We start from the raw sequence: 24,884 nt of genomic DNA on the forward strand, positions 1-24,884 counted from the left end.
TGTCTCAAAGGGCTGCACAAGCCACAACGACATCCTTGGCTCAGATCCCACATCAGGGCAAGAAAAAACTCAACCCAATGGGATGACAATGAGAAACCTTGTAGAGCAGTGGTCCCCAACCACCGGGCCGCGGCCACAGAATAAATTTGTATTTATTTATTTTTTAATCACAGTCAGTTTTTTACTGCATGCCACTGGTAAGCGCACGGGTGAGAAGAGGTTTTAAAATGATTAGCTCCTGCTTACTTTTACCGCATGCCTTGATTAAGGCCAGGAGTGAGAAGAGGTTTTAAATTAATTAGCGCCCCGGCACCTCGTTTGTTTCCAGAACCGGCCTGCTGACTGCCAAGACCGAACATCGAGTACCGTGACGTAGACAGAACAGAGACAAGGTGATATCACGACTGTCAGCACATTTGCATTTATGTATAATTATATATTGTGTCTAGCTGGAGCTGTGAAGATGACCCCCTTCCCTCAGCGACAGCCTCAGTGATGTAACCAGGGACCTCCCAAATAAATAGAGGCAGCACGTGGGCTGGACTTTTAGAACGTAGTTTGGATCTGTAACTAGAGTACAGCCCAAAACACATCTCTCCTCAATTGAGCAAAATGTAACTCTGTCTGTGCATGATTTCTTCCTTCTCGTCTGTTTAATAGACGCATCAGTGTTTGAACCTGACACCACTATAATCTTTTTACTCTTTTCTACTCTTTTAGCACTCGACTTACCTTCATGACCTTCTCTCCCCTCTAGTCCTATCCATGTCCATACCTTCCTCATACATCAGCTCACTATCCCATTCCATCTCTTTTCAACCAGCTACCAGAAATCCATAGCTGGATAATGGAGAGGTTTTGTGAAAAAATAATAATACAAAATAATTGCCTAAAACCAAAAAATTAAAATGAAATACATCTCCTCTGTTCTGTACATCATTGTCCAAGTGACATTATATTGTCATCTTCCTCTTTATGCCATTTCCTCAAGGTGACAGAAAAACATGATACAACCTGCCTATCATGTGATTCTACCATGTTGGCAAAATACAAACACACAATATATTGACATATATAACACATAAAACATGGAATTAGAAGTGAACAGTACCCATCCCTACCAGCAAGTGTTGTTGTACTGGAAACTAATTTACAAACACAACTTCATCACACACAATACTCCACTATGGAATTGTTCTTATATTAAAATGAGAAACAAATCCATCTTTGTACAGCAATGGTTTGAAAAAGGCATTTGGTCACGGATGCACTTATTGAGTTTTAAAAGTATTTTATTATTTGAAGATTTCATTAAGTATGACCTGCAAATAAAAAATATTACAAAGTTTAAAAAGGCTTTTATTTAAAATATTCTAGTTACTGCATCTTTTTTAATTGTTTTCTATTTCTTCTTATTATTATTTTCTCTGAAACAAAAAAATACTTAAAAGTTTCCATTCTTTCTGAGATAAAATAGTTAATCTAAATTAAAAAAAAGGATGGAATTGACCACTTAAAATTATATTATGGATGTTGTTTTGCAATTAGATACAACATTTGTTGGTTCTGTGACTGGGAAACACAATAAACAGTTTATTTTAAGAATGTATGCAAAGTAAATCTCTGTGGGATGATGTACAATATTGGCTTTTGTCTGACACTCCAAACTTTGACTGATATTGATGTTGTTTTGGGGATGTTGAAAAAAGAAAAAAATACAGAAAAAATGTTTAGAACACAATACTGGATTTATTTGATGTATCCACAAATGTAAGTTTGTAAAAACAAAATCCTTTCACAAAAACAAAAAAAAAATCTGCTATTTTCTCTCACTTGTATATTGCATAAAGGTCTGGGGACATACATATAAAACAATCACAACACAATCATTATAATACAGAGTAATAACGGTAATGAATAAAATAGATTATAGAGACCCAACAAATGAATCATAAAGTTGTTAGAAAGTCAAAATGAAAGTCTTAACAGTTTATTTCAAATCCTGCAGTTTCATTTGCTGCTGCTGTTCTCACCAGCACACTTGTGTTTCTTACACTGGTACTTAGAAGACAATCTTTCACCACACACACTGCAACTCAACACTTTCTCTCCTGGGTGTCTTCTCATGTGTGCTAAAAGGTTTGATCGGTCACAAAAGCTTCTGTTGCAGATTGAACAAGAATGTGATTTTTCACCAGTGTGTGTTCTAGTGTGTACTTTCAAACTGTTACTTTGTACAAAACCTTTACTACAGATTGAACAGGAAAAAGGTTTTTCGCCAGTGTGTGTTCTCATGTGTACTTTCAAATATTGATTTTGTGTAAAACCTTTACCACAGGTTGAACAGGGAAAAGGTTTTTCTCCAGTGTGCGTTCTCATGTGCACTTTCAAATATTGACTTTGTATAAAACCTTTACTACAGATTGAACAAGAAAACGTTTTTTCTCCAGTGTGTGTTCTCATGTGTACTTTCACATTATGACTTCGAACAAAACGTTTACCACAGACTGAACAGATAAAAGCTTTTTCACCAGTGTGTGTTCTCATGTGCACTTTCACATTGTGACTTCGAACAAAACGTTTACCACAGACTGAACAGATAAAAGGTTTTTCTCCAGTGTGTGTTCTCATGTGTCTTTTCAGATGACTATGGTTTTTAAATGTTTTGTGAGAGTGAGAAGATGTGAAGTGAGTGTTGTCAGTGTGACATGTCTTATCATCTTTAGAGTCTTCATCATCAGTGTCAGGAGAGTGTGACGTTGTGTCCTCACTATCTGATAGTGGAGCTAAGAGCTTGTCTGCTTGTGATCCTCCACAGTGGTCTCCATCAGCTTCTGTTGTCATGTGTTGTGTTGAGCTGCTGCTTGGAGGCTCCCCCCCTCCCCTCTCCTCACTTTCACCTTTCACCTCATCATCTTCACTCTTCACAGGGACACCAGTCACTGGGAACTCCTCCAGTCCTTCAAGATGATCTCCCACCTGAGTGATGCTGTGTTCCTCCTCTTCCTCTTTAATGTGGGGCGTCAGTGAGTCTTCCTCTTCCTTTTTACAGGGAAGGGTCTGTGTCAAAGAGGAAAAGGAGACGCCAGAGGGTCCGTGGCGCCTGGTCTTCCTCTTTGAAGGATCCTCCTTCACCATCCTGAAGCTACTCTCCTTTTTTTCAGGTAGACGTTGTTCTCCACAGACGTCTGCAGGACACACAATGACAAACATGCTTGAGAAATGTCCAGATTTGCTCAGTCACATGAGGCATTCAGTAAGTTTACATGTACTTAAAAAAAAAGTGATTATATTAATTGGCCTGAAAACAAACACATTGCTCTTTACAACATTATTCACAGGAATAGAAGACCACTTTTTACGAGGGATGGGCAATATGGCCTAAAATCTAAATTGTGATAAATTCCCTTTAACCTGAATGCAGCTGGGATAGGCTCCAGCGCCCCCTGTGATGTTAATGTCAGTTACTGATGTATAAGCTTGGAGAAAAGATGAGGTTGTTTACAGTGTAAATCTGTATTCTGTATTGTTGTCTCAGCTATGATGCCATCTTGTGGTCGAGTTCGCTCACTGCGAGGGCTGTGGGTTGAAAGTGTATTTCCTTTTGCTTCATGCCTTGAACTCAAAGTAATGTTTCGTCATTGATCTCACCAAGCAACGTATGTATGTGAAACCGGGGATTTCCATTGGATGTGGAACAGCGCCCCCATAGGGACGGACTTGTTCCGTTTTTTGTTTTCAAGTCAATGTCTCAGTGTCCACCACCTGGCTTCTATATTTAGTGGTCGACACAACAAAGCTGTAAAATTGAGCTAAAATCTGCTCGTGTGGGACAGGAAGTCATGTATGAACACAAAATAAATGATCCAGTTTACTTTCAAAGTATAACATTCTGTTTAAGGTGGATGGTATTTTACACTTTGAAAAGTCCTAATGGAGATGAAGTCAACTTGTCAAAAGGTTGTCAGACCTAATTTCACTTAATTGACACAAAGGGATGAAAACATTCTGATTCTAAAAGGCCCAAAATTAAAGAATCATAAAACAGGCATATCCTGGGCAGCTATACGGAGGTCTGTACTACAGCGTTGTATTAAAATGACTATTTCCATCTCCAACATGAAAACGAGTGTCGCTAACACAACTGCACACAGGAAATCATGTGGAGGAGAATTGCAAGTAGTTGAAACAAAGATTGTGAATGACTGACAAGAGGCCCACTTTGTTCATGTAAGTCTACTGTGGAATAAACATACTCAGGTGCTGAGAGGGATGCACAGAGTGAGACCTCTTAGTCCAGTTTAAAATCCACAGACCAAGAAGGAAACACTTGGATATAGCAATATATTGATGAGGGCAATAATTAAGTTATTAGGTTTATTTTCATTTATATCGGTCCCGGCCTTCGATTGTGTGAATATTTTAATGCCTCTGGACATTGTATTTAATTCTTTTTAATACCACTTAAGGCCTTAATCTAGGCAAAGTCCATTCAATTAATTTTAATGCTTTTTAATGACGCACAGAAACCCTGCTAAAGCTCTTAAATTTAAACAAATGTGGACTGATCTATACAAAAATCAACAATAACAATACCAAGCATAATATCAATATAAGGTAATTACAGCAGTTTGATCGATATTTTGTATTATATATATTTTGTTGAGTTTTTTTACTGTTTACAAACTCAGTAAAAGGGAAGACTTTAAGGGCATAAACCTAATGATTTAATTCAGAGCCATATTTAAATATTCAATTGATATTCTAACACCAGCATCCTGTGTTTTTGTCTGATTATGATTGCCAACAAAAATGTAATCATTCAATTATCCTGATGACTTTAAATACCAGTATCCCCATTGGTACGACCGATACTGCCCTGAAACTATTTGGTACTGGATCGATACCAACATTTGTAGTATCAGCCAAAACTAAAGTATCAAACAACAAAGACAGTGATTATTACATTTGAACAAAAGAGAAGACTAAGTGATTATTACATTTTAACAGAAGTGTAGATAGAAACACGTTACATTAGAAAGTTCCTAAATAAAAATATTCTTAATGGAATTATTGAGACATTTCTAGGATGTATTTACGATTTTTACGAGATTTTGATAGAATTTAATACAGTCTAAGGCAACTCGACAGTTTCAGGTTCGATCCTAGTCACTGCCGTTGTGTCCTTGAGCAAGGTACTTTACCCACCTGCTCCCAGTGCCACCCACACTGCTTTAAATGGAACTTAGATCATGGGTTTCAATATGTAAAGCGCTCTGAGTCACTAGAGAAATGCGCTAAATAAATATACTTCACTTCATTTAAAAGGAAACCGCACTTTTGTAATTTATTTTGCCTATCAAGAACACATATTTTTCTTTTTTATGCATTCTAAATAGTAATAAATGCGATCACAATCTGTTTACAATAGAGGCTATTAGAGTCGCACTATTCTGCCTAAAAATAACTTGAAAAGCATCCAAACACCTCCATTAAGGTTTTATGTACATGCAGTAGGTATATATGTCATTTAGTAACAGGTACTTTTTTAAAAAGATGGATTATTTACGTATTTTTGCTTATTAGCGCATCACTTTCAAAAAAGCATCACTACATGTGCTTTTTTTTTCAACATCACTGAATATTACACACTGCAGACTTCCTGAGAGCCAACAAACATAATAAAACATCACTTACTGTACAATGTCTGCTGTCACTATGACGCAGACTGATAGAATCTTGTTATATTCCCGTTTAGATGAGGAAAGACTCATAATCGTCGCACGGTATGGGGAGTGAAGCCAAGCGTCTTTTCGGGCCTAAATTGGCTGTCAAAGGGAATCAATTTGTCAGAGTACGTCCTCATCCTTCTACTACCCAGGTGAGAGGCCACTTATAATAACAATATCACTAATACTTGGTTGGTATTCAAGCCACAAAATGCAAATGTAGTATTGTTGGTGCTTTTTGGATGGTTATAGAGGACCTCTCATTGGCTCCATTGCAAGTGGACTTTTATTTACATTCATGAGTTACAATGTGATTTAAAAATCAATCAATCAATCAATGTTTACTTATATAGCCCTAAATCACTAGTGTCTCAAAGGGCTGCACAAACCACCACGACATCCTCGGTAGGCCCACATAAGGGCAAGGAAAACTCACACCCAGTGGGACATCGGTGACAATAATGATCCAGTGGGACGTCGGTGACAATAATGATTATGAGAACCTTAGAGAGGAGGAAAGCAATGGATGTCGAGCGGGTCTAACATGATACTGTGAAAGTTCAATCCACAATGGATCCAACATAGTCGCGAGAGTCCAGTCCAAAGCGGGTCCAACTCAGCAGCGAGAGTCCCGTTCACAGCGGAGCCAGCAGGAAACCATCCCAAGCGGAGGCGGATCAGCAGCGCAGAGATGTCGAGGCGGATCAGCAGCGCAGAGATGTCCCCAGCCGATACACAGGCAAGCAGTACATGGCCACCGGATCGGACCGGACCCCCTCCACAGGGGAGAGTGGGACATAGAAGAAAAAGAAAAGAAACAGCAGATCAACTGGTCTAAAAAGGGAGTCTATTTAAAGGCAACAGTATACAAATGAGTTTTAAGGTGAGACTTAAATGCTTCTACTGAGGTGGCATCTCGAACTGTTACCGGGAGGGCATTCCAGAGTACTGGAGCCCGAACGGAAAACGCTCTATAGCCCGCAGACTTTTTTTGGGCTTTGGGAATCACTAACAAGCCGGAGTCCTTTGAACGCAGATTTCTTGCCGGGACATATGGTACAATACAATCGGCAAGATAGGATGGAGCTAGACCGTGTAGTATTTTATACGTAAGTAGTAAAACCTTAAAGTCACATCTTAAGTGCACAGGAAGCCAGTGCAGGTGAGCCAGTATAGGTATGTATATATGTATATAAAGGTATATACAGTATAGGTATATATGTATGTATATATGTATATAAAGGTATATACAGTATAGGTATATATGTATGTATATATGTATATAAAGGTATATACAGTACAGGCGTAATGTGATCAAACTTTCTTGTTCTTGTCAAAAGTCTAGCAGCCGCATTTTGTACCAACTGTAATCTTTTAATGCTAGACATGGGGAGACCCGAAAATAATACGTTACAGTAGTCGAGGCGAGACGTAACAAACGCATGGATAATGATCTCAGCGTCTTTAGTGGACAGAATGGAGCGAATTTTAGCGATATTACGGAGATGAAAGAAGGCCGTTTTAGTAACGCTTTTAATGTGTGCCTCAAAGGAGAGAGTTGGGTCGAAGATAATACCCAGATTCTTTACCGTGTCGCCTTGTTTAATTGTTTGGTTGTCAAATGTTAGAGTTGTATTATTAAATAGAGTTCGGTGTCTAGCAGGACCGATAATCAGCATTTCCGTTTTTTTGGCGTTGAGTTGCAAAAAGTTAGCGGACATCCATTGTTTAATTTCATTAAGACACGCCTCCAGCTGACTACAATCCGGCGTGTTGGTCAGCTTTAGGGGCATGTAGAGTTGGGTGTCATCAGCATAACAGTGAAAGCTAACACCGTATTTGCGTATGATGTCACCTAGCGGCAGCATGTAGATGCTGAAGAGTGCAGGGCCAAGGACCGAACCCTGGGGAACTCCACACGTTACCTTAACGTAGTCCGAGGTCACATTGTTATGGGAGACACACTGCATCCTATCAGTAAGATAAGAGTTAAACCAAGACAGGGCTAAGTCTGACATACCAATTCGTGTTTTGATACGTTCTAATAAAATATTATGATCGACGGTATCGAAAGCAGCGCTAAGATCGAGGAGCAGCAACATAGATGACGCATCAGAATCCATCGTTAGCAATAGATCATTAGTCATTTTTGCGAGGGCTGTCTCCGTCGAGTGATTTGCCCTGAAACCGGATTGAAAGGTTTCACATAGATTGTTAGACGCTAAGTGTTCATTTAACTGCTCCGCAACAATTTTTTCGAGGATTTTTGAAATAAAGGGAAGGTGAGACACCGGTCGGTAGTTTACCATGAGGTCAGGATCGAGGTTAGGTCTTTTAAGAAGAGGATGAATAACCGCTTTTTTGAATGCTAGGGGAACAGTGCCCGAGGAAAGTGATAAGTTTATAATATTTAGCACTGATGGACCTAATAATACAAAGAGCTCCTTGATCAGTTTCCCTGGAAGAGGGTCAAGTAAACATGTTGTTTGTTTTATTCCATTTACACGTTGTAACAATTCCTCTAATGTTATTTCCTCAAAACGAGAGAAACTATTTTGGAGGGCAGTATCCGCCGTATATACAATCGTGTCAGTGTTAATAGAACCCCGTTGTAGCTGGGACGCATTGTCTTTAATCTCCTTTCTAATGACTTCAATTTTCTTACTAAAGAATTGCATAAAGTCATCAGCTGAGTGGGTGGAGCTACTGGAAGGAGTCCCTTGTTGGGTTAGCGATGCTACCGTACTAAACAAAAATTTAGGATCGTTTTTATTGCGGTGGATGAGATTTGAGTAATAATTAGCTTTAGCTAAGGTAAGCATGCGTTTATAAGTTATTAAACCATCGCTAAAAGCTTGATGGTGCACCTCAAGTTTAGTCGTGCACCATTTGCGTTCCAGCTTTCTGCATAATAATTTCTGAGCTCTAGTTTCTTCTGTAAACCACGGGGTGCGCTTTTTTGGAGCCTTTTTTAACTTTAGCGGTGCTATGTTATCAATGGTTTCGCGCAGGTCGTCGTTAAAGTTGTTAGTGAGGTTATCAATAGAGCCCACATACTTTGGGAATGGTGCCATTACCGAGGGCAGTAGGTCAGCAAGAGCTGTCGTTGTGGCCGTATTAATGTTGCGGCTGCTATAGTAGTTATTATTATTATTAGTTTGACGAACATGCGTCTGAACCTCGAATTTTATAAGGTAATGATCGGACAATACTTTAGTATACGGGAGTATCGTAACTTTGGAAGCGGTGATACCCTTGACAAGCACTAGGTCTATCGTATTACCGTTGCGATGCGTGGGTTCATTTATTATTTGTGTGAGACCACAGCTATCAATTATAGTCTGGAGCGCTACGCACGGTGGGTCCGATGGGGTATTCATATGGATATTAAAGTCCCCCATTATGATTATATTATCGGCGTGTGTCACTAGATCAGCAACGAACTCTGAGAATTCATTGATAAAGTCCGAACAGGGCCCTGGGGGGCGGTAGATAACAGCCAGGTGTAGAGGCAGCGGTGTGACAGACCTCATAGTAAGCACCTCAAACGATTTATATTTATTATTTATGTTAGGACTAAGGTTAAAGTTTTCGTTGTATATTAGTGCGACCCCCCCACCCCTTTTAAGCGGACGGGCAATATGCGCATGTGTAAAGTTAGGAGGACATGCCTCATTTAGCGCAAAAAAGTCGTTTGGTTTAAGCCAGGTTTCACTGAGACCGATGACGTTAAGATTGTTGTCTCTGATAATATCATTAACTAACAACGTTTTGGGAGACAATGATCTTATGTTTAAAAAACCTATATTATAGGTAGTGGGCTGTTTTAGGGAGTTTTTGATCAAATTATCCGTAGTAGCAATATTAATAATGTTGTGTTTATTATGCCCAGTGCATTCAGTATAATTACGACCATATCTAGGAATTGATACGACGGGAATTTTCCGATTGTTTGTTTGTTGCTTTGATAAACTGCACGCATCATAGTTAGCCACCTCAGTAACACACATGTCCAACTCTGAAACACTCAAAGCAGAAAAAACTTGTTCTAATTTAACTGACTCCTTACCCAGACCAGTAGTCTCGCATCCCTTATTTAAATCCGTCTTCAGGGTGGAGGAAAGTGGTGTTCTGTGGGGATTAGCCTTCTGCTTTGTTTTTAGCCCCGCTCGACATCCGCGTTTCCGATCACACCGCTGGCGTCTGCTCCGTTGACGGCCCCCGCTGCCACTAGACTCCGCTGCTTCACAGGCCGCTGGATGTAGCCGCCGAAGTATCCCCATGCTAGTTAGCATGTTTAGCACGCCCGCGTCTATCAGTCCAAAACGGCCCGATGTGTCCATATCCAGAAGTGTCTGGCGGTCGTACGTGATCACGGAGTGACCACGATGCGAGCCAGCCATGAAGTCTGCAGAACTGTCCGGCATTTCCGCCAAATGTTCCATCTTTAGCAAGAGCACCGCAGTGTCGCAGCCCGTCCGGGCGCCGCCATCTTGCTATCATATATATATATATAATATATATATATATATTATATATATATATATAAAAATATATATATCAATAGTCATGTCTTTCATAATGATTGTGAAGGATAGAAAAAAATCCCCCAAAAAGTGCAGTTGTCCTCTAAATTCAAACGATTAGATTTAAAGGCCTACAGAAATGAGATTTTATTCAAACGGGGATAGCAGGTCCATTCTATGTGTCATACTTGATCATTTCGCGATATTGCCATATTTTTGCTGAAAGGATTTAGTAGAGAACATCCACGATAAAGTTCGCAACTTTTGGTCGCTAACAGAAAAGCCCTGCCTTTACAGGAAGTCGTAGAAGATGACGTCACCTGTGTGATGGCTCCTCATATATTCACATTGTTTTTAATGGGAGCCTCCAACAAAAACAGCTATTCGGACCGAGAAAACGACAATTTCCCCATTAATTTGAGCGCGGATGAAAGATTCGTGTTTGAGGATATTGATAGCGACGGACTAGAAAAAAAAAAAACGCGATTGCATTTGGATGGATTCCGATGTTTTTAGACATATTTACTAAGATAATTCTGGGAAATCCCTTATCTTTCTATTGTGTTGTTAGTGTTTTAGTGCGTTAAATAGTACCTGATAGTCAGAGGTGTGTGTCCACGGGTGTCTTGACGCCAGTGTCTCAGGGGAGTTGACGGCAGCTTTATGGATGGCACAAGCTCAGCTTTTCTCCGGTAAGAAGCGACGTTTGAACCACAATTATCTCACCGAAACCTGCTGGTTGACATTCTGTCGTGATTCATGTTCGCTTGACCGCGCTCTGATCCATAGGAAAGTTTCACCTCCAGGAATTTTAAACAAGGAATCACCGTGTGTTTGTGTGGCTAAAGGCTAAAGCTTCCCAACTCCATCTTTCTACTTTGACTCCTGCAATATTAATTGAACAAATTGCAAAAGATTCAGCAACACAGATGTCCAAAATACTGTGTAATTATGCCGTTAAAGCAGACGACTTTTAGCTGTGTGTGTGTGCAGCGCTCATACTTCCTAAAAACCCGTGACGTCTTGCGTACACGTCATCATTACACAACGTTTTTAAGATGAAACTCCCTAGAAATGTAAAATTTCAATTTATTAAACTAAAAAGGCCGTATTGGCATGTGTTGCAATGTTAATATTTCATCATTGATATATAAACTATCAGACTGCGTGGTGGCTAGTAGTGGCTTTCAGTAGACCTTTAGGAACCAGTACTAAAAAAAAAAAAATGGTACTTGGTATACAGCTCTTATCTACACCACTAAACCTTTGAAATATGCTGACATATGTGCTGCTAAAGGTAAATAACCAGTAGCCATATTGAATGTTTGCCTTCACTTGACCACGTGAGGTAAGGAGGACGGCCTCTAGGTCACATGGTTACACCCCAGCAATTACACTGTTGATGATTGATGAGCATTCATATTTAAATGGTGGTGTTAAAAAGCAAATATATCTCCATCTTTAGTGATAAATGTGTCCCCCGGATGAACATGTGTCACAAACATTGTATTAGATGATATGTGGATGTTGTGCTTACTTGGACTGTGATGAAGCTGTGAGGACTCAGGTGGTTTGTCTTCATGCTCTTCAGTCTTCACAGAGACAACAGTCAGTGGAAACTTGCTGACATCAGCCTCCTCCTGCCCTACAGGACACTCTCCCTCCTGACTGATCCACACTTCCTCCTCTTCCTCTTTAATGTGGGGGGGCTGTGGATCCTCCTGCTGCTGAAGGGGACGTTCTTCTTGACGAGCGTTCATCTGTTGGACGTCCGCAAGACAACACAAACAAACTTCAGCTCAGATGTGTCAAATATTTTTTAATCTATCAAATATAATATTTTCCAAGTGAACTGACTCCACTCTGTGGTGATGTTCTTCTACACATGGAATAATCATCAGTTATTGATTATTATGAATTGTGTCATTGATCCTGTTTTCTGCATTTACATTAATTATTGTTTAAAAAGTAACAACTTACAGAAATGTTTAATGTCTTTAAGCGTGACTGTAATATACAAAAAAAAAACAGTTAAATTATTAAATACGTCAATATAATTCTCACAGAGAACATATAAAATACACTCCTCAAGAAAAACGCTCGCATTTACTACAAAGGCCTGCTAGCGGGCTAAAGCTAGCACGTTAGCTTCGAACAACATATGAGGTAAATAAAATAAATAATATGAAAATATATCATGTATATTACCTCATAAGCCGCGTGTACAAGAGAGGAGTGGAATATATTCTTCCTATTGTTACACCAACTGTGACGCTTGTGTGGCATTGTAATGCCGGATTGGTTCTTCCGGGGATGCGTCGAAGCGATGAACACAACAAGGTAAGTTATAAATGGATTTATTAAATAATAAAAGGCTAGGAACAAAAACACTGAAAGATGAAGGTCGAGAGTCGTCACTGTTGCGCGTGGGCAAATTAGGATCCGAGACTGAACAAAGAAAAGAGGAAAGCTTATATAGGGAGAAATCAAGGAGAACCAGGTGTGTAGAAAACGAGGAGCAGGTGAAATCAATGTGTAACCATGGTAACGGACTAAACAGGAAGTAAGTGGGTCAGAAGAGAATGAAACAAAGATGGAAAAATAAACATGTGAAGATCTGAGTCACAGATCGCAACAGTATTCCCCCCCCCCAAAAAGACAGATTCCAGATGTCTCAAAGAAAACAAAAACAAATAAGAAACAACTTGAACCCCCCTCCCCAAAAGCAGAGTCCACAAACGAAGGGAGGGCGGAGGGAGGCCACGGTGGAGGGTCGCCAAGTCGTGTGTCCCCGAATCCACCGAGGACAAGTCAAGTGGCGGCGGCGGATGGAACGCCGCTGCCGAACAAGTTTTGGCGGGCGACCTCGAAAAGGCCACATTAGTGGCCGCCTCGCAGGATGAGGTGCCCGGCGAGGCGGACGACCCGGGCACGGCCACATCCGTGGCCGACATGGAGGAGGGAGTGTCTGGCGAGGAGGATGACCTCGCAGAGGCCACGCCCGTGGTCGACGTGGTGGACGACGCCTCAGCACCGAAATCCCAGCAGGCTTGGAAGCAGCAGACGAGGGTGCGGGGACTGCAGCCAAAGCAGGCCCGAGTGCAGCTGGCGAGGATGATGCGGGTGCTGCAGCCGCAGGAGTCGTCGGAGGCGGCCTGGGAGCCGCAGGAGTCGTCGGAGGCGGCCTGGGAGCCGCAGGAGTCGTCGGAGGCGCCTGGGAGCCGCAGGAGTCGTCGGAGGCGGCCTGGGAGCCGCAGGAGTCGTCGGAGGCGGCCTGGGAGCCGCAGGAGTCGTCGGAGGCGGCCTGGGAGCCGCAGGAGTCGTCGGAGGCGGCCTGGGAGCCGCAGGAGTCGTGACTGGTGTGAGCTCCAGCCTCATCGTCGGCGCCGGTGTGGGCTCCAGCTTCTTCGTCGGCAGTGCTTGGCGGCGTGGAGCTGGTACCGGCGCTTGTCGAGGAGCTGGCACTGGAGTGGGCTCCAGCCCTGTCGACACAGGTGAAGGTTCCAGCCCCGTCGTTGACGCTGGTGTGGGCTCCAGCCCCGTCGTCGACGCTGGTGTGGGCTCCAGCCCCGTCGTCGGCGGTGCTTGGCGGCGCGGAGCTGGTACCGGCGCTTGGCGGCGTGGAGCTGGTACTGGAGTAGGCTCCAGCTCTGGAGCTGGTACTGGAGTGGGCTCCAGGCTAAAGTCTGTAACTGGTATGAGAACCAGTTCTGGGTCGGAGGCTGGTGTGAGAACCAGGTGGGAGTCTAGTGCTGGCTTGAGAACCAGGCTAGAAACATCAGTTTCTGGTGCGAGAACCAGACTACAGTTAAGTGCTGGTGTGAGAACCAAACTGGGAGAAATGCAGAACACCGGTGGTGGAGGATGTGCTTGAGGTAATGACCTCGCGAGTCTGAACACCGGTGGAGGAGGTCTACTTGGTCGTTGTGATTTGACCGGGGGAAACACAGGTGGAGGAGGTCTACAAGGCCGTTGAGACTTGGCCGGGGGAAAAACAGGTGGAGGAGGTCTACCAGGCCGTTGAGACTTGGCCGGGGAAACACAGGTGGAGGAGGTCTACGAGGAAGAGCTAAGCGGAATACAGGTGGCGGCGGCCTAGGAGGAGCTAGCGGTTTAACGGGCCGAAAAACAGGTAAGGGTGGCCTCATAGGAGGTTGCGGTTTGACAGTTTTAAGAAATGGTAGCGTCTGCGCTACCTCCGCAACACAGCTATAGGCCATAGCCCCCCCCTCCAGACGGGAATCCCAGACCCGTTCCTGTGGTCAGGGACTGACCATAAGGGAGGGTGGTGGGAGGTTTGGAGGCGGGCAGACTCCTCCCCTCTAACTTGTACACAATTATTAGAAGGCGAAAAAACACTATACTTGGGCGGTGAAAGAGGTTTAAATGGTGGGGTAGAAGAAAAACTAGGTGACTGAGGTTGACTAGAATAATGAGAAAAAATATCCTGATAATTACGTATTTTATCATAAATGTTATTGGTATTCGAAAAAGGTTGGGAATGAAAAGTACTGTCCACAATATAAAAATCTTCTGAAAAAATGTCAACAACAGGGGGCGGTGTTGCGTCACGGTGGGCGTACCCCAAATGTCGTGACTGCTAGAGTCAGGGGAAAAAAAACAAGCTGGATTACCGGTAGTGGAAGGTGAATCCTGGTCGGGGTGAATTTTGCTGTGTTCGTAGAAGGATGAAGTGGTGCTGGATAATTACTGCCGTGCGGGGGACCTCTCCACTGGACCCCCCGCCTCTTCGGGGCAGCGCGAACGGCTTCGGAGGGGACTTCAGGCCCACAGTCAAGTCTTTCCTGCTCCCAAGCCACGAGCTCCAACCACAAACCCAAGTCGAAGGGTTCCTCCCGTGGTTTCGACGCGGAAAAACATTTTGATGCTCGGATCCTACTGTGACGCTTGTGTGGCATTGTAATGCCGGATTGGTTCTTCCGGGGATGCGTCGAAGCGATGAACACAACAAGGTAAGTTATAAATGGATTTATTAAATAATAAAAGGCTAGGAACAAAAACACTGAAAGATGAAGGTCGAGAGTCGTCACTGTTGCGCGTGGGCAAATTAGGATCCGAGACTGAACAAAGAAAAGAGGAAAGCTTATATAGGGAGAAATCAAGGAGAACCAGGTGTGTAGAAAACGAGGAGCAGGTGAAATCAATGTGTAACCATGGTAACGGACTAAACAGGAAGTAAGTGGGTCAGAAGAGAATGAAACAAAGATGGAAAAATAAACATGTGAAGATCTGAGTCACAGATCGCAACACCAGCAACTCTTAAATGGGACTTTTTATCTTGTTCTTTGCCGGGCGAAGGAAGTGTGCACCACTCACTATTGTCCCAGTGAAACACGTGTTTGAAGGAAGTGTGCACCACTCACTATTGTCCCAGTGAAACACGTGTTTGAAGGAAGTGTGCACCACTCACTATTGTCCCAGTGAAACACGTGTTTGAAGGAAGTGTGCACCACTCACTATTGTCCCAGTGAAACACGTGTTTGAAGGAAGTGTGCACCACTCACTATTGTCCCAGTGAAACACGTGTTTGAAGGAAGTGTGCACCACTCACTATTGTCCCAGTGAAACACGTGTTTGAAGGAAGTGTGCACCACTCACTATTGTCCCAGTGAAACACATGTTTGAAGGAAATGTGCACCACTCACTATTGTGCCAGTGAAACACGTGTTTGAAGGAAGTGTGCACCACTCACTATTGTCCCAGTGAAACACATGTTTGAAGGAAGTGTGCACCACTCACTATTGTCCCAGTGAAACACGTGTTTGAAGGAAGTGTGTACCACTCACTATTGTCCCAGTGAAACACGTGTTTGAAGGAAGTGTGTACCACTCACTATTGTCCCAGTGAAACACGTGTTTGAAGGAAGTGTGCACCACTCACTATTGTCCCAGTTAAACACGTGTTTGAAGGAAGTGTGCACCACTCACTATTGTCCCAGTGAAACACGTGTTTGAAGGAAGTGTGCGCCACTCACTATTGTCCCAGTGAAACACGTGTTTGAAGGAAGTGTGCGCCACTCACTATTGTCCCAGTGAAACACGTGATTGAAGGAAGTGTGCACCACTCACTATTGTCCCAGTGAAACACGTGTTTGAAGGAAGTGTGCACCACTCACTATTGTCCCAGTGAAACACGTGTTGAAGGAAGTGTGCACCACTCACTATTGTCCCAGTGAAACACGTGTTTGAAGGAAGTGTGCGCCACTCACTATTGTCCCAGTGAAAAACGCGTTTGAAGGAAGTGTGCACCACTCACTATTGTCCCAGTGAAACACGTGTTTGAAGGAAGTGTGCACCACTCACTATTGTCCCAGTGAAACACGTGTTTGAAGGAAGTGTGCACCACTCACTATTGTCCCAGTGAAACAAGTGTTTGAAGGAGGTGTGCACCACTCACTATTGTCCCAGTGAAACACGTGTTTGAAGGAAGTGTGCACCACCTACTATTGTCCCAGTGAAACACGTGTTTGAAGGAAGTGTGCACCACTCACTATTGTCCCAGTGAAACACGTGTTTGAAGGAAGTGTGCACCACTCACTATTGTCCCAGTGAAACACGTGTTTGAAGGAAGTGTGCACCACTCACTATTGTCCCAGTGAAACAAGTGTTTGAAGGAGGTGTGCACCACTCACTATTGTCCCAGTGAAACACGTGTTTGAAGGAAGTGTGCACCACCTACTATTGTCCCAGTGAAACACGTGTTTGAAGGAAGTGTGCACCACTCACTATTGTCCCAGTGAAACGCGTGTTTGAAGGAAGTGTGTACCACTCACTATTGTCCCAGTGAAACACGTGTTTGAAGGAAGTGTGCACCACTCACTATTGTCCCAGTGAAACACGTGTTTGAAGGAAGTGTGCACCACTCACTATTGTCCCAGTGAAACACGTGTTTGAAGGAAGTGTGCACCACTCACTATTGTCCCAGTGAAACGCGTGTTTGAAGGAAGTGTGTACCACTCACTATTGTCCCAGTGAAACACGTGTTTGAAGGAAGTGTGCACCACTCACTATTGTCCCAGTGAAACACGCGTTTGAAGGAAAAGTGCACCACTCACTATTGTCCCAGTGAAACACGTGTTTGAAGGAAGTGTGCACCACTCACTATTGTCCCAGTGAAACACGTGTTTGAAGGAAGTGTGCACCACTCACTATTGTCCCAGTGAAACACGTGTTTGAAGGAAGTGTGCACCACTCACTATTGTCCCAGTGAAACACGTGTTTGAAGGAAGTGTGCACCACTCACTATTGTCCCAGTGAAACACGTGTTTGAAGGAAGTGTGCGCCACTCACTATTGTCCCAGTGAAACACGTGATTGAAGGAAGTGTGCGCCACTCACTATTGTCCCAGTGAAACACGTGTTTGAAGGAAGTGTGCACCACTCACTATTGTCCCAGTGAAACACGTGTTTGAAGGAAGTGTGCACCACTCACTATTGTCCCAGTGAAACACGTGTTTGAAGGAAGTGTGCACCACTCACTATTGTCCCAGTGAAACAAGTGTTTGAAGGAGGTGTGCACCACTCACTATTGTCCCAGTGAAACACGTGTTTGAAGGAAGTGTGCACCACCTACTATTGTCCCAGTGAAACACGTGTTTGAAGGAAGTGTGCACCACTCACTATAGTCCCAGTGAAACGCGTGTTAGAAGGAAGTGTGTACCACTCACTATTGTCCCAGTGAAACACGTGTTTGAAGGAAGTGTGCACCACTCACTATTGTCCCAGTGAAACACGTGTTTGAAGGAAGTGTGCACCACTCACTATTGTCCCAGTGAAACGCGTGTTTGAAGGAAGTGTGTACCACTCACTATTGTCCCAGTGAAACACGTGTTTGAAGGAAGTGTGCACCACTCACTATTGTCCCAGTGAAACACGCGTTTGAAGGAAAAGTGCACCACTCACTATTGTCCCAGTTAAACACGTGTTTGAAGGAAGTGTGCACCACTCACTATTGTCCCAGTGAAACACGTGTTTGAAGGAAGTGTGCACCACTCACTATTGTCCCAGTGAAACACGTGTTTGAAGGAAGTGTGCACCACTCACTATTGTCCCAGTGAAACACGTGTTTGAAGGAAGTGTGCGCCACTCACTATTGTCCCAGTGAAACACGTGATTGAAGGAAGTGTGCGCCACTCACTATTGTCCCAGTGAAACACGTGTTTGAAGGAAGTGTGCACCACTCACTATTGTCCCAGTGAAACACGTGTTTGAAGGAAGTGTGCACCACTCACTATTGTCCCAGTGAAACACGTGTTTGAATGAAGTGTGCACCACTCACTATTGTCCCAGTGAAACAAGTGTTTGAAGGAGGTGTGCACCACTCACTATTGTCCCAGTGAAACACGTGTTTGAAGGAAGTGTGCACCACCTACTATTGTCCCAGTGAAACACGTGTTTGAAGGAAGTGTGCACCACTCACTATTGTCCCAGTGAAACGCGTGTTTGAAGGAAGTGTGTACCACTCACTATTGTCCCAGTGAAACACGTGTTTGAAGGAAGTGTGCACCACTCACTATTGTCCCAGTGAAACACGTGTTTGAAGGAAGTGTGCACCACTCACTATTGTCCCAGTGAAACGCGTGTTTGAAGGAAGTGTGTACCACTCACTATTGTCCCAGTGAAACACGTGTTTGAAGGAAGTGTGCACCACTCACTATTGTCCCAGTGAAACACGCGTTTGAAGGAAAAGTGCACCACTCACTATTGTCCCAGTTAAACACGTGTTTGAAGGAAGTGTGCACCACTCACTATTGTCCCAGTGAAACACGTGTTTGAAGGAAGTGTGCACCACTCACTATTGTCCCAGTGAAACACGCGTTTGAAGGAAAAGTGCACCACTCACTATTGTCCCAGTTAAACACGTGTTTGAAGGAAGTGTGCACCACTCACTATTGTCCCAGTGAAACACGTGTTTGAAGGAAGTGTGCACCACTCACTATTGTCCCAGTGAAACACGTGTTTGGCCAACTTTTGTTCCGCGGTTGAGAACACCTCGATGACGTCACACAGTAGGAAGAACAAAACAAGATGGCGTCTGGCGGAGAATACGTTGTTTTGGTTATTATGGTTTCTAGGTCTTAATTACAACGTACATGTGCACATGTGTGTCGTTTAACAGAGTAAACGTCGTTATTAATTGTTTGTATGCGGATACATTAGTCTGTGTGCACTTTGACGTGCTAGCCTAGCCTGCTGGTTAGCTTAGCTTGTTAGCTGCTAACAAAGAGAGGCGGAAGTGATCGACACATCAAAGCAGAGATCCAATGTAAGTGTAAAGTGTTTTTATTGTGTGAACATGTCTACATTACAAATGATGTGAGTGTTGCTGAATCAGCGACTAACTGCTGCCGTTGAAGAAATATTTGTGATGTTAGAAAAAAAAACAACAATAGCAAATTACAAAAGAGGAGAAGGAGCGACAACATCAACAACTGGACACTGTTTTAAAGAAACATCAAGTTGTGTTACACATCAGTCCATCTTCTTCTGCTTATCGGAGGTCGAGTCGTGGGTGCAGCAGCCTAAGCAGGGAAGCCCAGACTTCCCTCTCCCCAGCCACTTCGTCCAGCTCTTACCGGGGGATCCCGAGGCGTTCCCAGGCCAGCCGGGAGACATAGTCTACCAAACGTGTCCTGGGTCTTCCCCGTGGCCTCCTGCCGACTGGACGTGCCCTAAACACCTCCCTAGGGAGGCGTTCGGGTGGCATCCTGACAAGATGCCCAAACCACCTCATCTGGCTCCTCTCGATGTGGAGGAGCAGCGGCTTTACTTTGAGTTCCCTTCGGATGACAGAGCTTCTCACCCTATCTCTAAGGGAGAGCCCCGCCACACGGCAGAGGAAACTCATTTCGTCTGCGGGATGGAAGGTGACGGTCATTCAGTGTTGGTTTCCGGCCATGTCGCTTACGTGGAGTGATTTCTCCAGATGCTCTGAACCTTTTGATGATATTATGGAGCGTAGATGTTGAAATCCCTACATTTTTTGCAATTGCACTTTGAGAAACGTTGTTCTTAAACTGTTTGCTCACGCGGTTGTGGACAAAGGGGTGTACCTCGCCCCATTGTATTCCGTTTATATTTACATCTAACACAACTTCCCAAAGGGTATTTTATATATATATATATATTTATATATATATATATATATATATATATTGATTTATGTATATATGTTTAATTTAACAGATGGGATTGATTGAATGCCCTGAGAATTTTTCTGGACATTCTTTTGTAATTGCCACAAAATAATGTGTAGTATTTTGTTAATTTCTTGACAAAAGTATTTTAATTTTATAAATATTTTCAAAGCAGAATATGGACCTTAGGGCCCTCTGGCCCCCCATGGGGGACCCGTAAAATCTGTGCCTCTTAAGACCTCACTGTTGGCTTTGTAGGCTCATGTTACTTCTCAACTAGTCAAAGTTGATACTAATCGACCTGTTTCTTCTCCTTTTTACTGAATGTGAAAGCAAAAGTGAGTCCACAAATAACCCAATCATAAAGCAGAATCGAAAATTAAATCTGAATTGGTCAAATCTTATCTATTTCCATCCCAGTATGTGTTTGTCTTCTTGTGTCCTGCAGACGTCTGTGAAAAATATCGCCCACCTGAGCAGCAGGAGGGGTCCTCCAGTATGGAGCAGAAGAAGCTACAGTACCTCCACGTGAAAGAAGAGGAGCCACAGCCCCCCTACTTTAAAGTGGAGGAAAAACAGCGGCTGTCCCCCCACTTCATAGAGGAAGAGAAGAGACACCTCATCAGTGTGACGAGTGAAGATGATGAGGTGAAAGGTGAAAGTGAGGAGAGGGGAGGGGGGGAGCCTCCAAGCAGCAGCTCAACACAACACATGACAACAGAAGCTGATGGAGACCACTGTGGAGGATCACAAGCAGACAAGCTCTTAGCTCCACTATCAGATAGTGAGGACACAACGTCACACTCTCCTGACACTGATGATGAAGACTCTAAAGATGATAAGACATGTCACACTGACAACACTCACTTCACATCTTCTCTCCGTCACAAAACTTTTAAATACAATTGTCATCTGAAAAGGCACACGAGTACACACACCGGAGAGAAACCTTTTTCCTGCTCAGAATGTGGTAGAGATTTTAGACTAAAACACATGCTAAAAGTACACATGAGAACACACACTGGAGAAAAACCTTTTTTATGTTCAATCTGCGGTAAAGATTTTACTCACAGGCACGATTTGAAAGTACACATGAGAATACACACTGGAGGAAAACCATTTTCCTGCTCAGAATGTGATAAAAGTTTTGCAATAAATCAAAGTTTAAAAGTACACATGAGACCACACACGGGAGAAAAAAAAAACGTTTTCATGTTCAATCTGCAGTAAAGATTTTTCTCAAAAGCACAGTTTGAAAGCACATATGAGAATACACACTGGAGAAAAACCTTTTATCTGTTCAGTATGTGGTAAAAGTTATATAGAAAAACAGCAATTAAAATCACACATGGGATCGCACTCTGGTGAAATCCATACTCCTGTTCGAGCTGCAACAAAAGCTTTCATCACCTAAACACTCTTACATTACACATGAGAAGACACCCAGGAGAGAAAGTGTTGAGTTGCAGTGTGTGTGGTGAAAGATTGTCTTCTAAGTACCAGTGTAAGAAACACAAGTGTGCTGGTGAGAACAGCAGCAGCAAATGAAACTGCAGGATTTGAAATAAACTGTCCAGACTTTCATTTGGACTTTCTAACAACATCAGCACATATAACATGTGTGACATTGTTGTTTGTGTAACACAATCTTGTTAATATGATTCTATCATGTATAGATAAGACACTAAAATGAACAGAACAATTTGACTGAAAGGGTGAGAATAAACAGTACATAAATATGTTACATACAATTAACATTGTATGTGTATATATTCATAATTCACTTTTATACTTATTCAGAATAGTGTTTTATATGTTTTTATTAAATAATGAAGTGTTACATGTTTTATTTTCTAATTGTAGATGATTCCATCGATGAACTCCTTTATATGATGTACATATTTGTTTTACATGTGTTCATACCTTTGCTTTTGAGTACACATAAATCCCTCTTAGTTCATATTTACTGGTTCACATCTGAAACATCTTCTGGACCACTTCTGGAAGCATATTATTATTTACTTTATACATCATTTGAACAGTTGTCTTTTATACAAAAACATTGACTTTAAAAATGTGTGACTTTATGAATCATTTGTTGGTTGTCAATAATCCATTCTATTAATCATCTTTATTACTTTCTTGTGTAATATGAATATTGTGTGATTGTTTTATATGTATGTCCCCAGACTTTTATGCAATAAACAATGTATGACTCAACTAAAGTTGGGTTCAATAATTGTAGTTCAAATTGGAAGGATGTATTTTATTCTAGTTAGTATTGCACTCCATGTTTTTTATGTTTTCTTTATGACTTACATGTAGTGTCCAGCTTACTTCATCATCTATATGAACTCCTAAAAATGTGATTACCTTTACTCTTTCCATTTCAATATCATCCGTCATAATTTGTGTTTTACATTTTTACAGTCTCCAAAAATGATATATTTAGTTTTATTGATGTTTAGTGACAGTTTATTGATGTGCAGCCATCTTTTTATGGACAAGTTCTCTCTGGATAAAATAAAATGAGAGTTAAATCAAGCGGTAATGAAGATTATCCATCCATCCATCCATCCATCATCTTCCGCTTATCCGAGGTCGGGTCGCGGGGGCAGCAGCCTAAGCAGGGAAGCCCAGACTTCCCTATCTCCAGCCACTTCGTCTAGCTCTTCCCGGGGGATCCCGAGGCGTTCCCAGGCCAGCCGGGAGACATAGTCTTTCCAACGGTTCCTGGGTCTTCCCCGTGGCCTCCTACCAGCTGGACGTGCCCTAAACACATCCCTAGGGAGGCGTTCGGGTGGCATCCTGACCAGATGCCCGAACCACCTCATCTGGCTCCTCTCGATGTGGAGGAGCAGCGGCTTTACGTTGAGTTCCTCCCGGATGGCAGAGCTTCTCACCCTATCTCTAAGGGAGAGCCCCGCCACCCGGCAGAGGAAACTCATTTGGGCCGCTTGTACCCGTGATCTTATCCTTTCGGTCATGACCCAAAGCTCATGACCATAGGTGAGGATGGGAACGTAGATCGACCGGTAAATTGAGAGCTTTGCCTTCCGGCTCAGCTCCTTCTTCACCACAACGGATCGGTACAACGTCCGCATTACTGAAGACGCCGCACCGATCCGCCTGTCGATCTCACGATCCACTCTTCCCCCACTCGTGAACAAGACTCCTAGGTACTTGAACTCCTCCACTTGGGGCAGGGTCTCCTCCCCAACCCGGAGATGGCCCCCAACCCGAAATGAAGATTATTTTCTACATAATTACACTCAGTAGTGACAATTAAAGACACTTTCATCCTGTTCATTTGAGCAAAGAAAAAGAGTAAAGTGTAATATTGTAAACAATAGAAGAATATTAATATCAGCAGTCAATATTCCAACATTGTGAAGCTGACCTATGGTAAAAAACATATTCAGCATTAAAGGCTTTATGAGAGTGATGTAATGATCACAATCAGAAATACTTTATTAATCCCCAAGGGGAAATTAAAATGTTCAGCACTGTTATAAACATGTGAATATTCAATGTAATAATGTATGATATTAATACCATAATAAATTGGAACGTTTGGGGATGTGTAATATTGTTTGTATGAACATCCTGAATGTTTTTGTGCTAGAATAGTTTTAATTAGTAGAGAGTGGGGGAAATGAGGCAGTAATGATAATAATGGTTTGTTTTAAGCCTGTTTATGAATAATTAAAGATAATTAAAATACCAAAATGTAGCTTACATCCTCAGTGAGCTGAACTCCAGCAGTAAAGATGAGAGAAATAATGTGGAAAGGTCAGAAGTCAAATGTTTCTTCAGGTAATACATGGAGCCTCTGCTGCCACCCAGCGGCCGTTGGAAAGAATGCATACATTTTGTTTTGACCTCCTTAAAGACCTACTGAAAGCCACTACTAGCGACCACGCAGTCTGATAGTTTATATATCAATGAGGAAATATTAACATTGCAACACACGCCAATACGACTTTTTTAGTTTACTAAATTGCAATTTTAAATTCCGCGCAAAGTATCCTGTTGAAAACGTCGCGGTATGATGACGAGTGCGCGTGACATAACGGATTGTAGCGGACATTTTGTTCCAGCCCCGATCCCAGCTACAAGTCGTCTGCTTTAATCGCATAATTACACAGTATTCTGGACATCTGTGTTGCTGAATCTTTTGCAATTTGTTCAATTAATAATGGAGACGTCAAAGAAGAAAGATGTAGGTGGGAAGCGGTGTATTGTGGCTGCCTTTGGCAACACAAACACAGCCGGTGTTTCCTTGTTTACTTTCCCGAAAGATGACGGTAAAGCTTTACTATGGAACAGAGCGGTCAAGTGAACACGGTTCCCTACCACATGTCCAACGGCAGGTTTCGGTGAGAAAATTGTGGTAATAAGTTGGCTCTTACTGTAGACATGAGCGGAGAGCTTGCGTCATTCCTCCTGCACCTGTCAAAGAGGCAGCTGCAGA

General features: G+C 42.8%; 2 protein-coding genes across 2 annotated transcripts in view; both read right to left on the reverse strand.

Annotated features, from left to right (window-relative positions):
- The window catches only part of LOC133541802 (golgin subfamily A member 6-like protein 25), a 245,703-nt gene that overhangs the window by 39,097 nt on the left and 181,722 nt on the right, over positions 1 to 24,884 (reverse strand). The window lies entirely within an intron of this gene.
- On the reverse strand, positions 1,565 to 12,514 carry LOC133541729 (zinc finger and SCAN domain-containing protein 2-like). The gene is made up of 3 exons (XM_061885291.1): positions 12,464 to 12,514; positions 11,793 to 12,015; positions 1,565 to 3,188 (listed from the first exon to the last, which is right to left on the reverse strand). Exons 2-3 carry the CDS (start codon positions 12,013 to 12,015, stop codon positions 2,011 to 2,013), a joined length of 1,401 nt encoding a protein of 466 aa, XP_061741275.1. The 5' UTR covers positions 12,464 to 12,514; the 3' UTR covers positions 1,565 to 2,010.

The sequence above is a fragment of the Nerophis ophidion genome, linkage group LG23 (genome assembly GCF_033978795.1).
Source record: "Nerophis ophidion isolate RoL-2023_Sa linkage group LG23, RoL_Noph_v1.0, whole genome shotgun sequence".
NCBI classification, from domain to species: Eukaryota; Metazoa; Chordata; class Actinopteri; order Syngnathiformes; family Syngnathidae; genus Nerophis; species Nerophis ophidion.

Bases quoted from the DNA above. Each gene is read 5' to 3' on its own strand.
- LOC133541729 (XM_061885291.1), bottom strand. From the start codon at position 12,015: ATGAACGCTCGTCAAGAAGAACGTCCCCTTCAGCAGCAGGAGGATCCA. The intron at 3,189-11,792 runs GTAAGCACAACA...TGTGTCCTGCAG, and splicing joins ACAGCTTCATCACAGTCCAA to ACGTCTGTGGAGAACAACGT.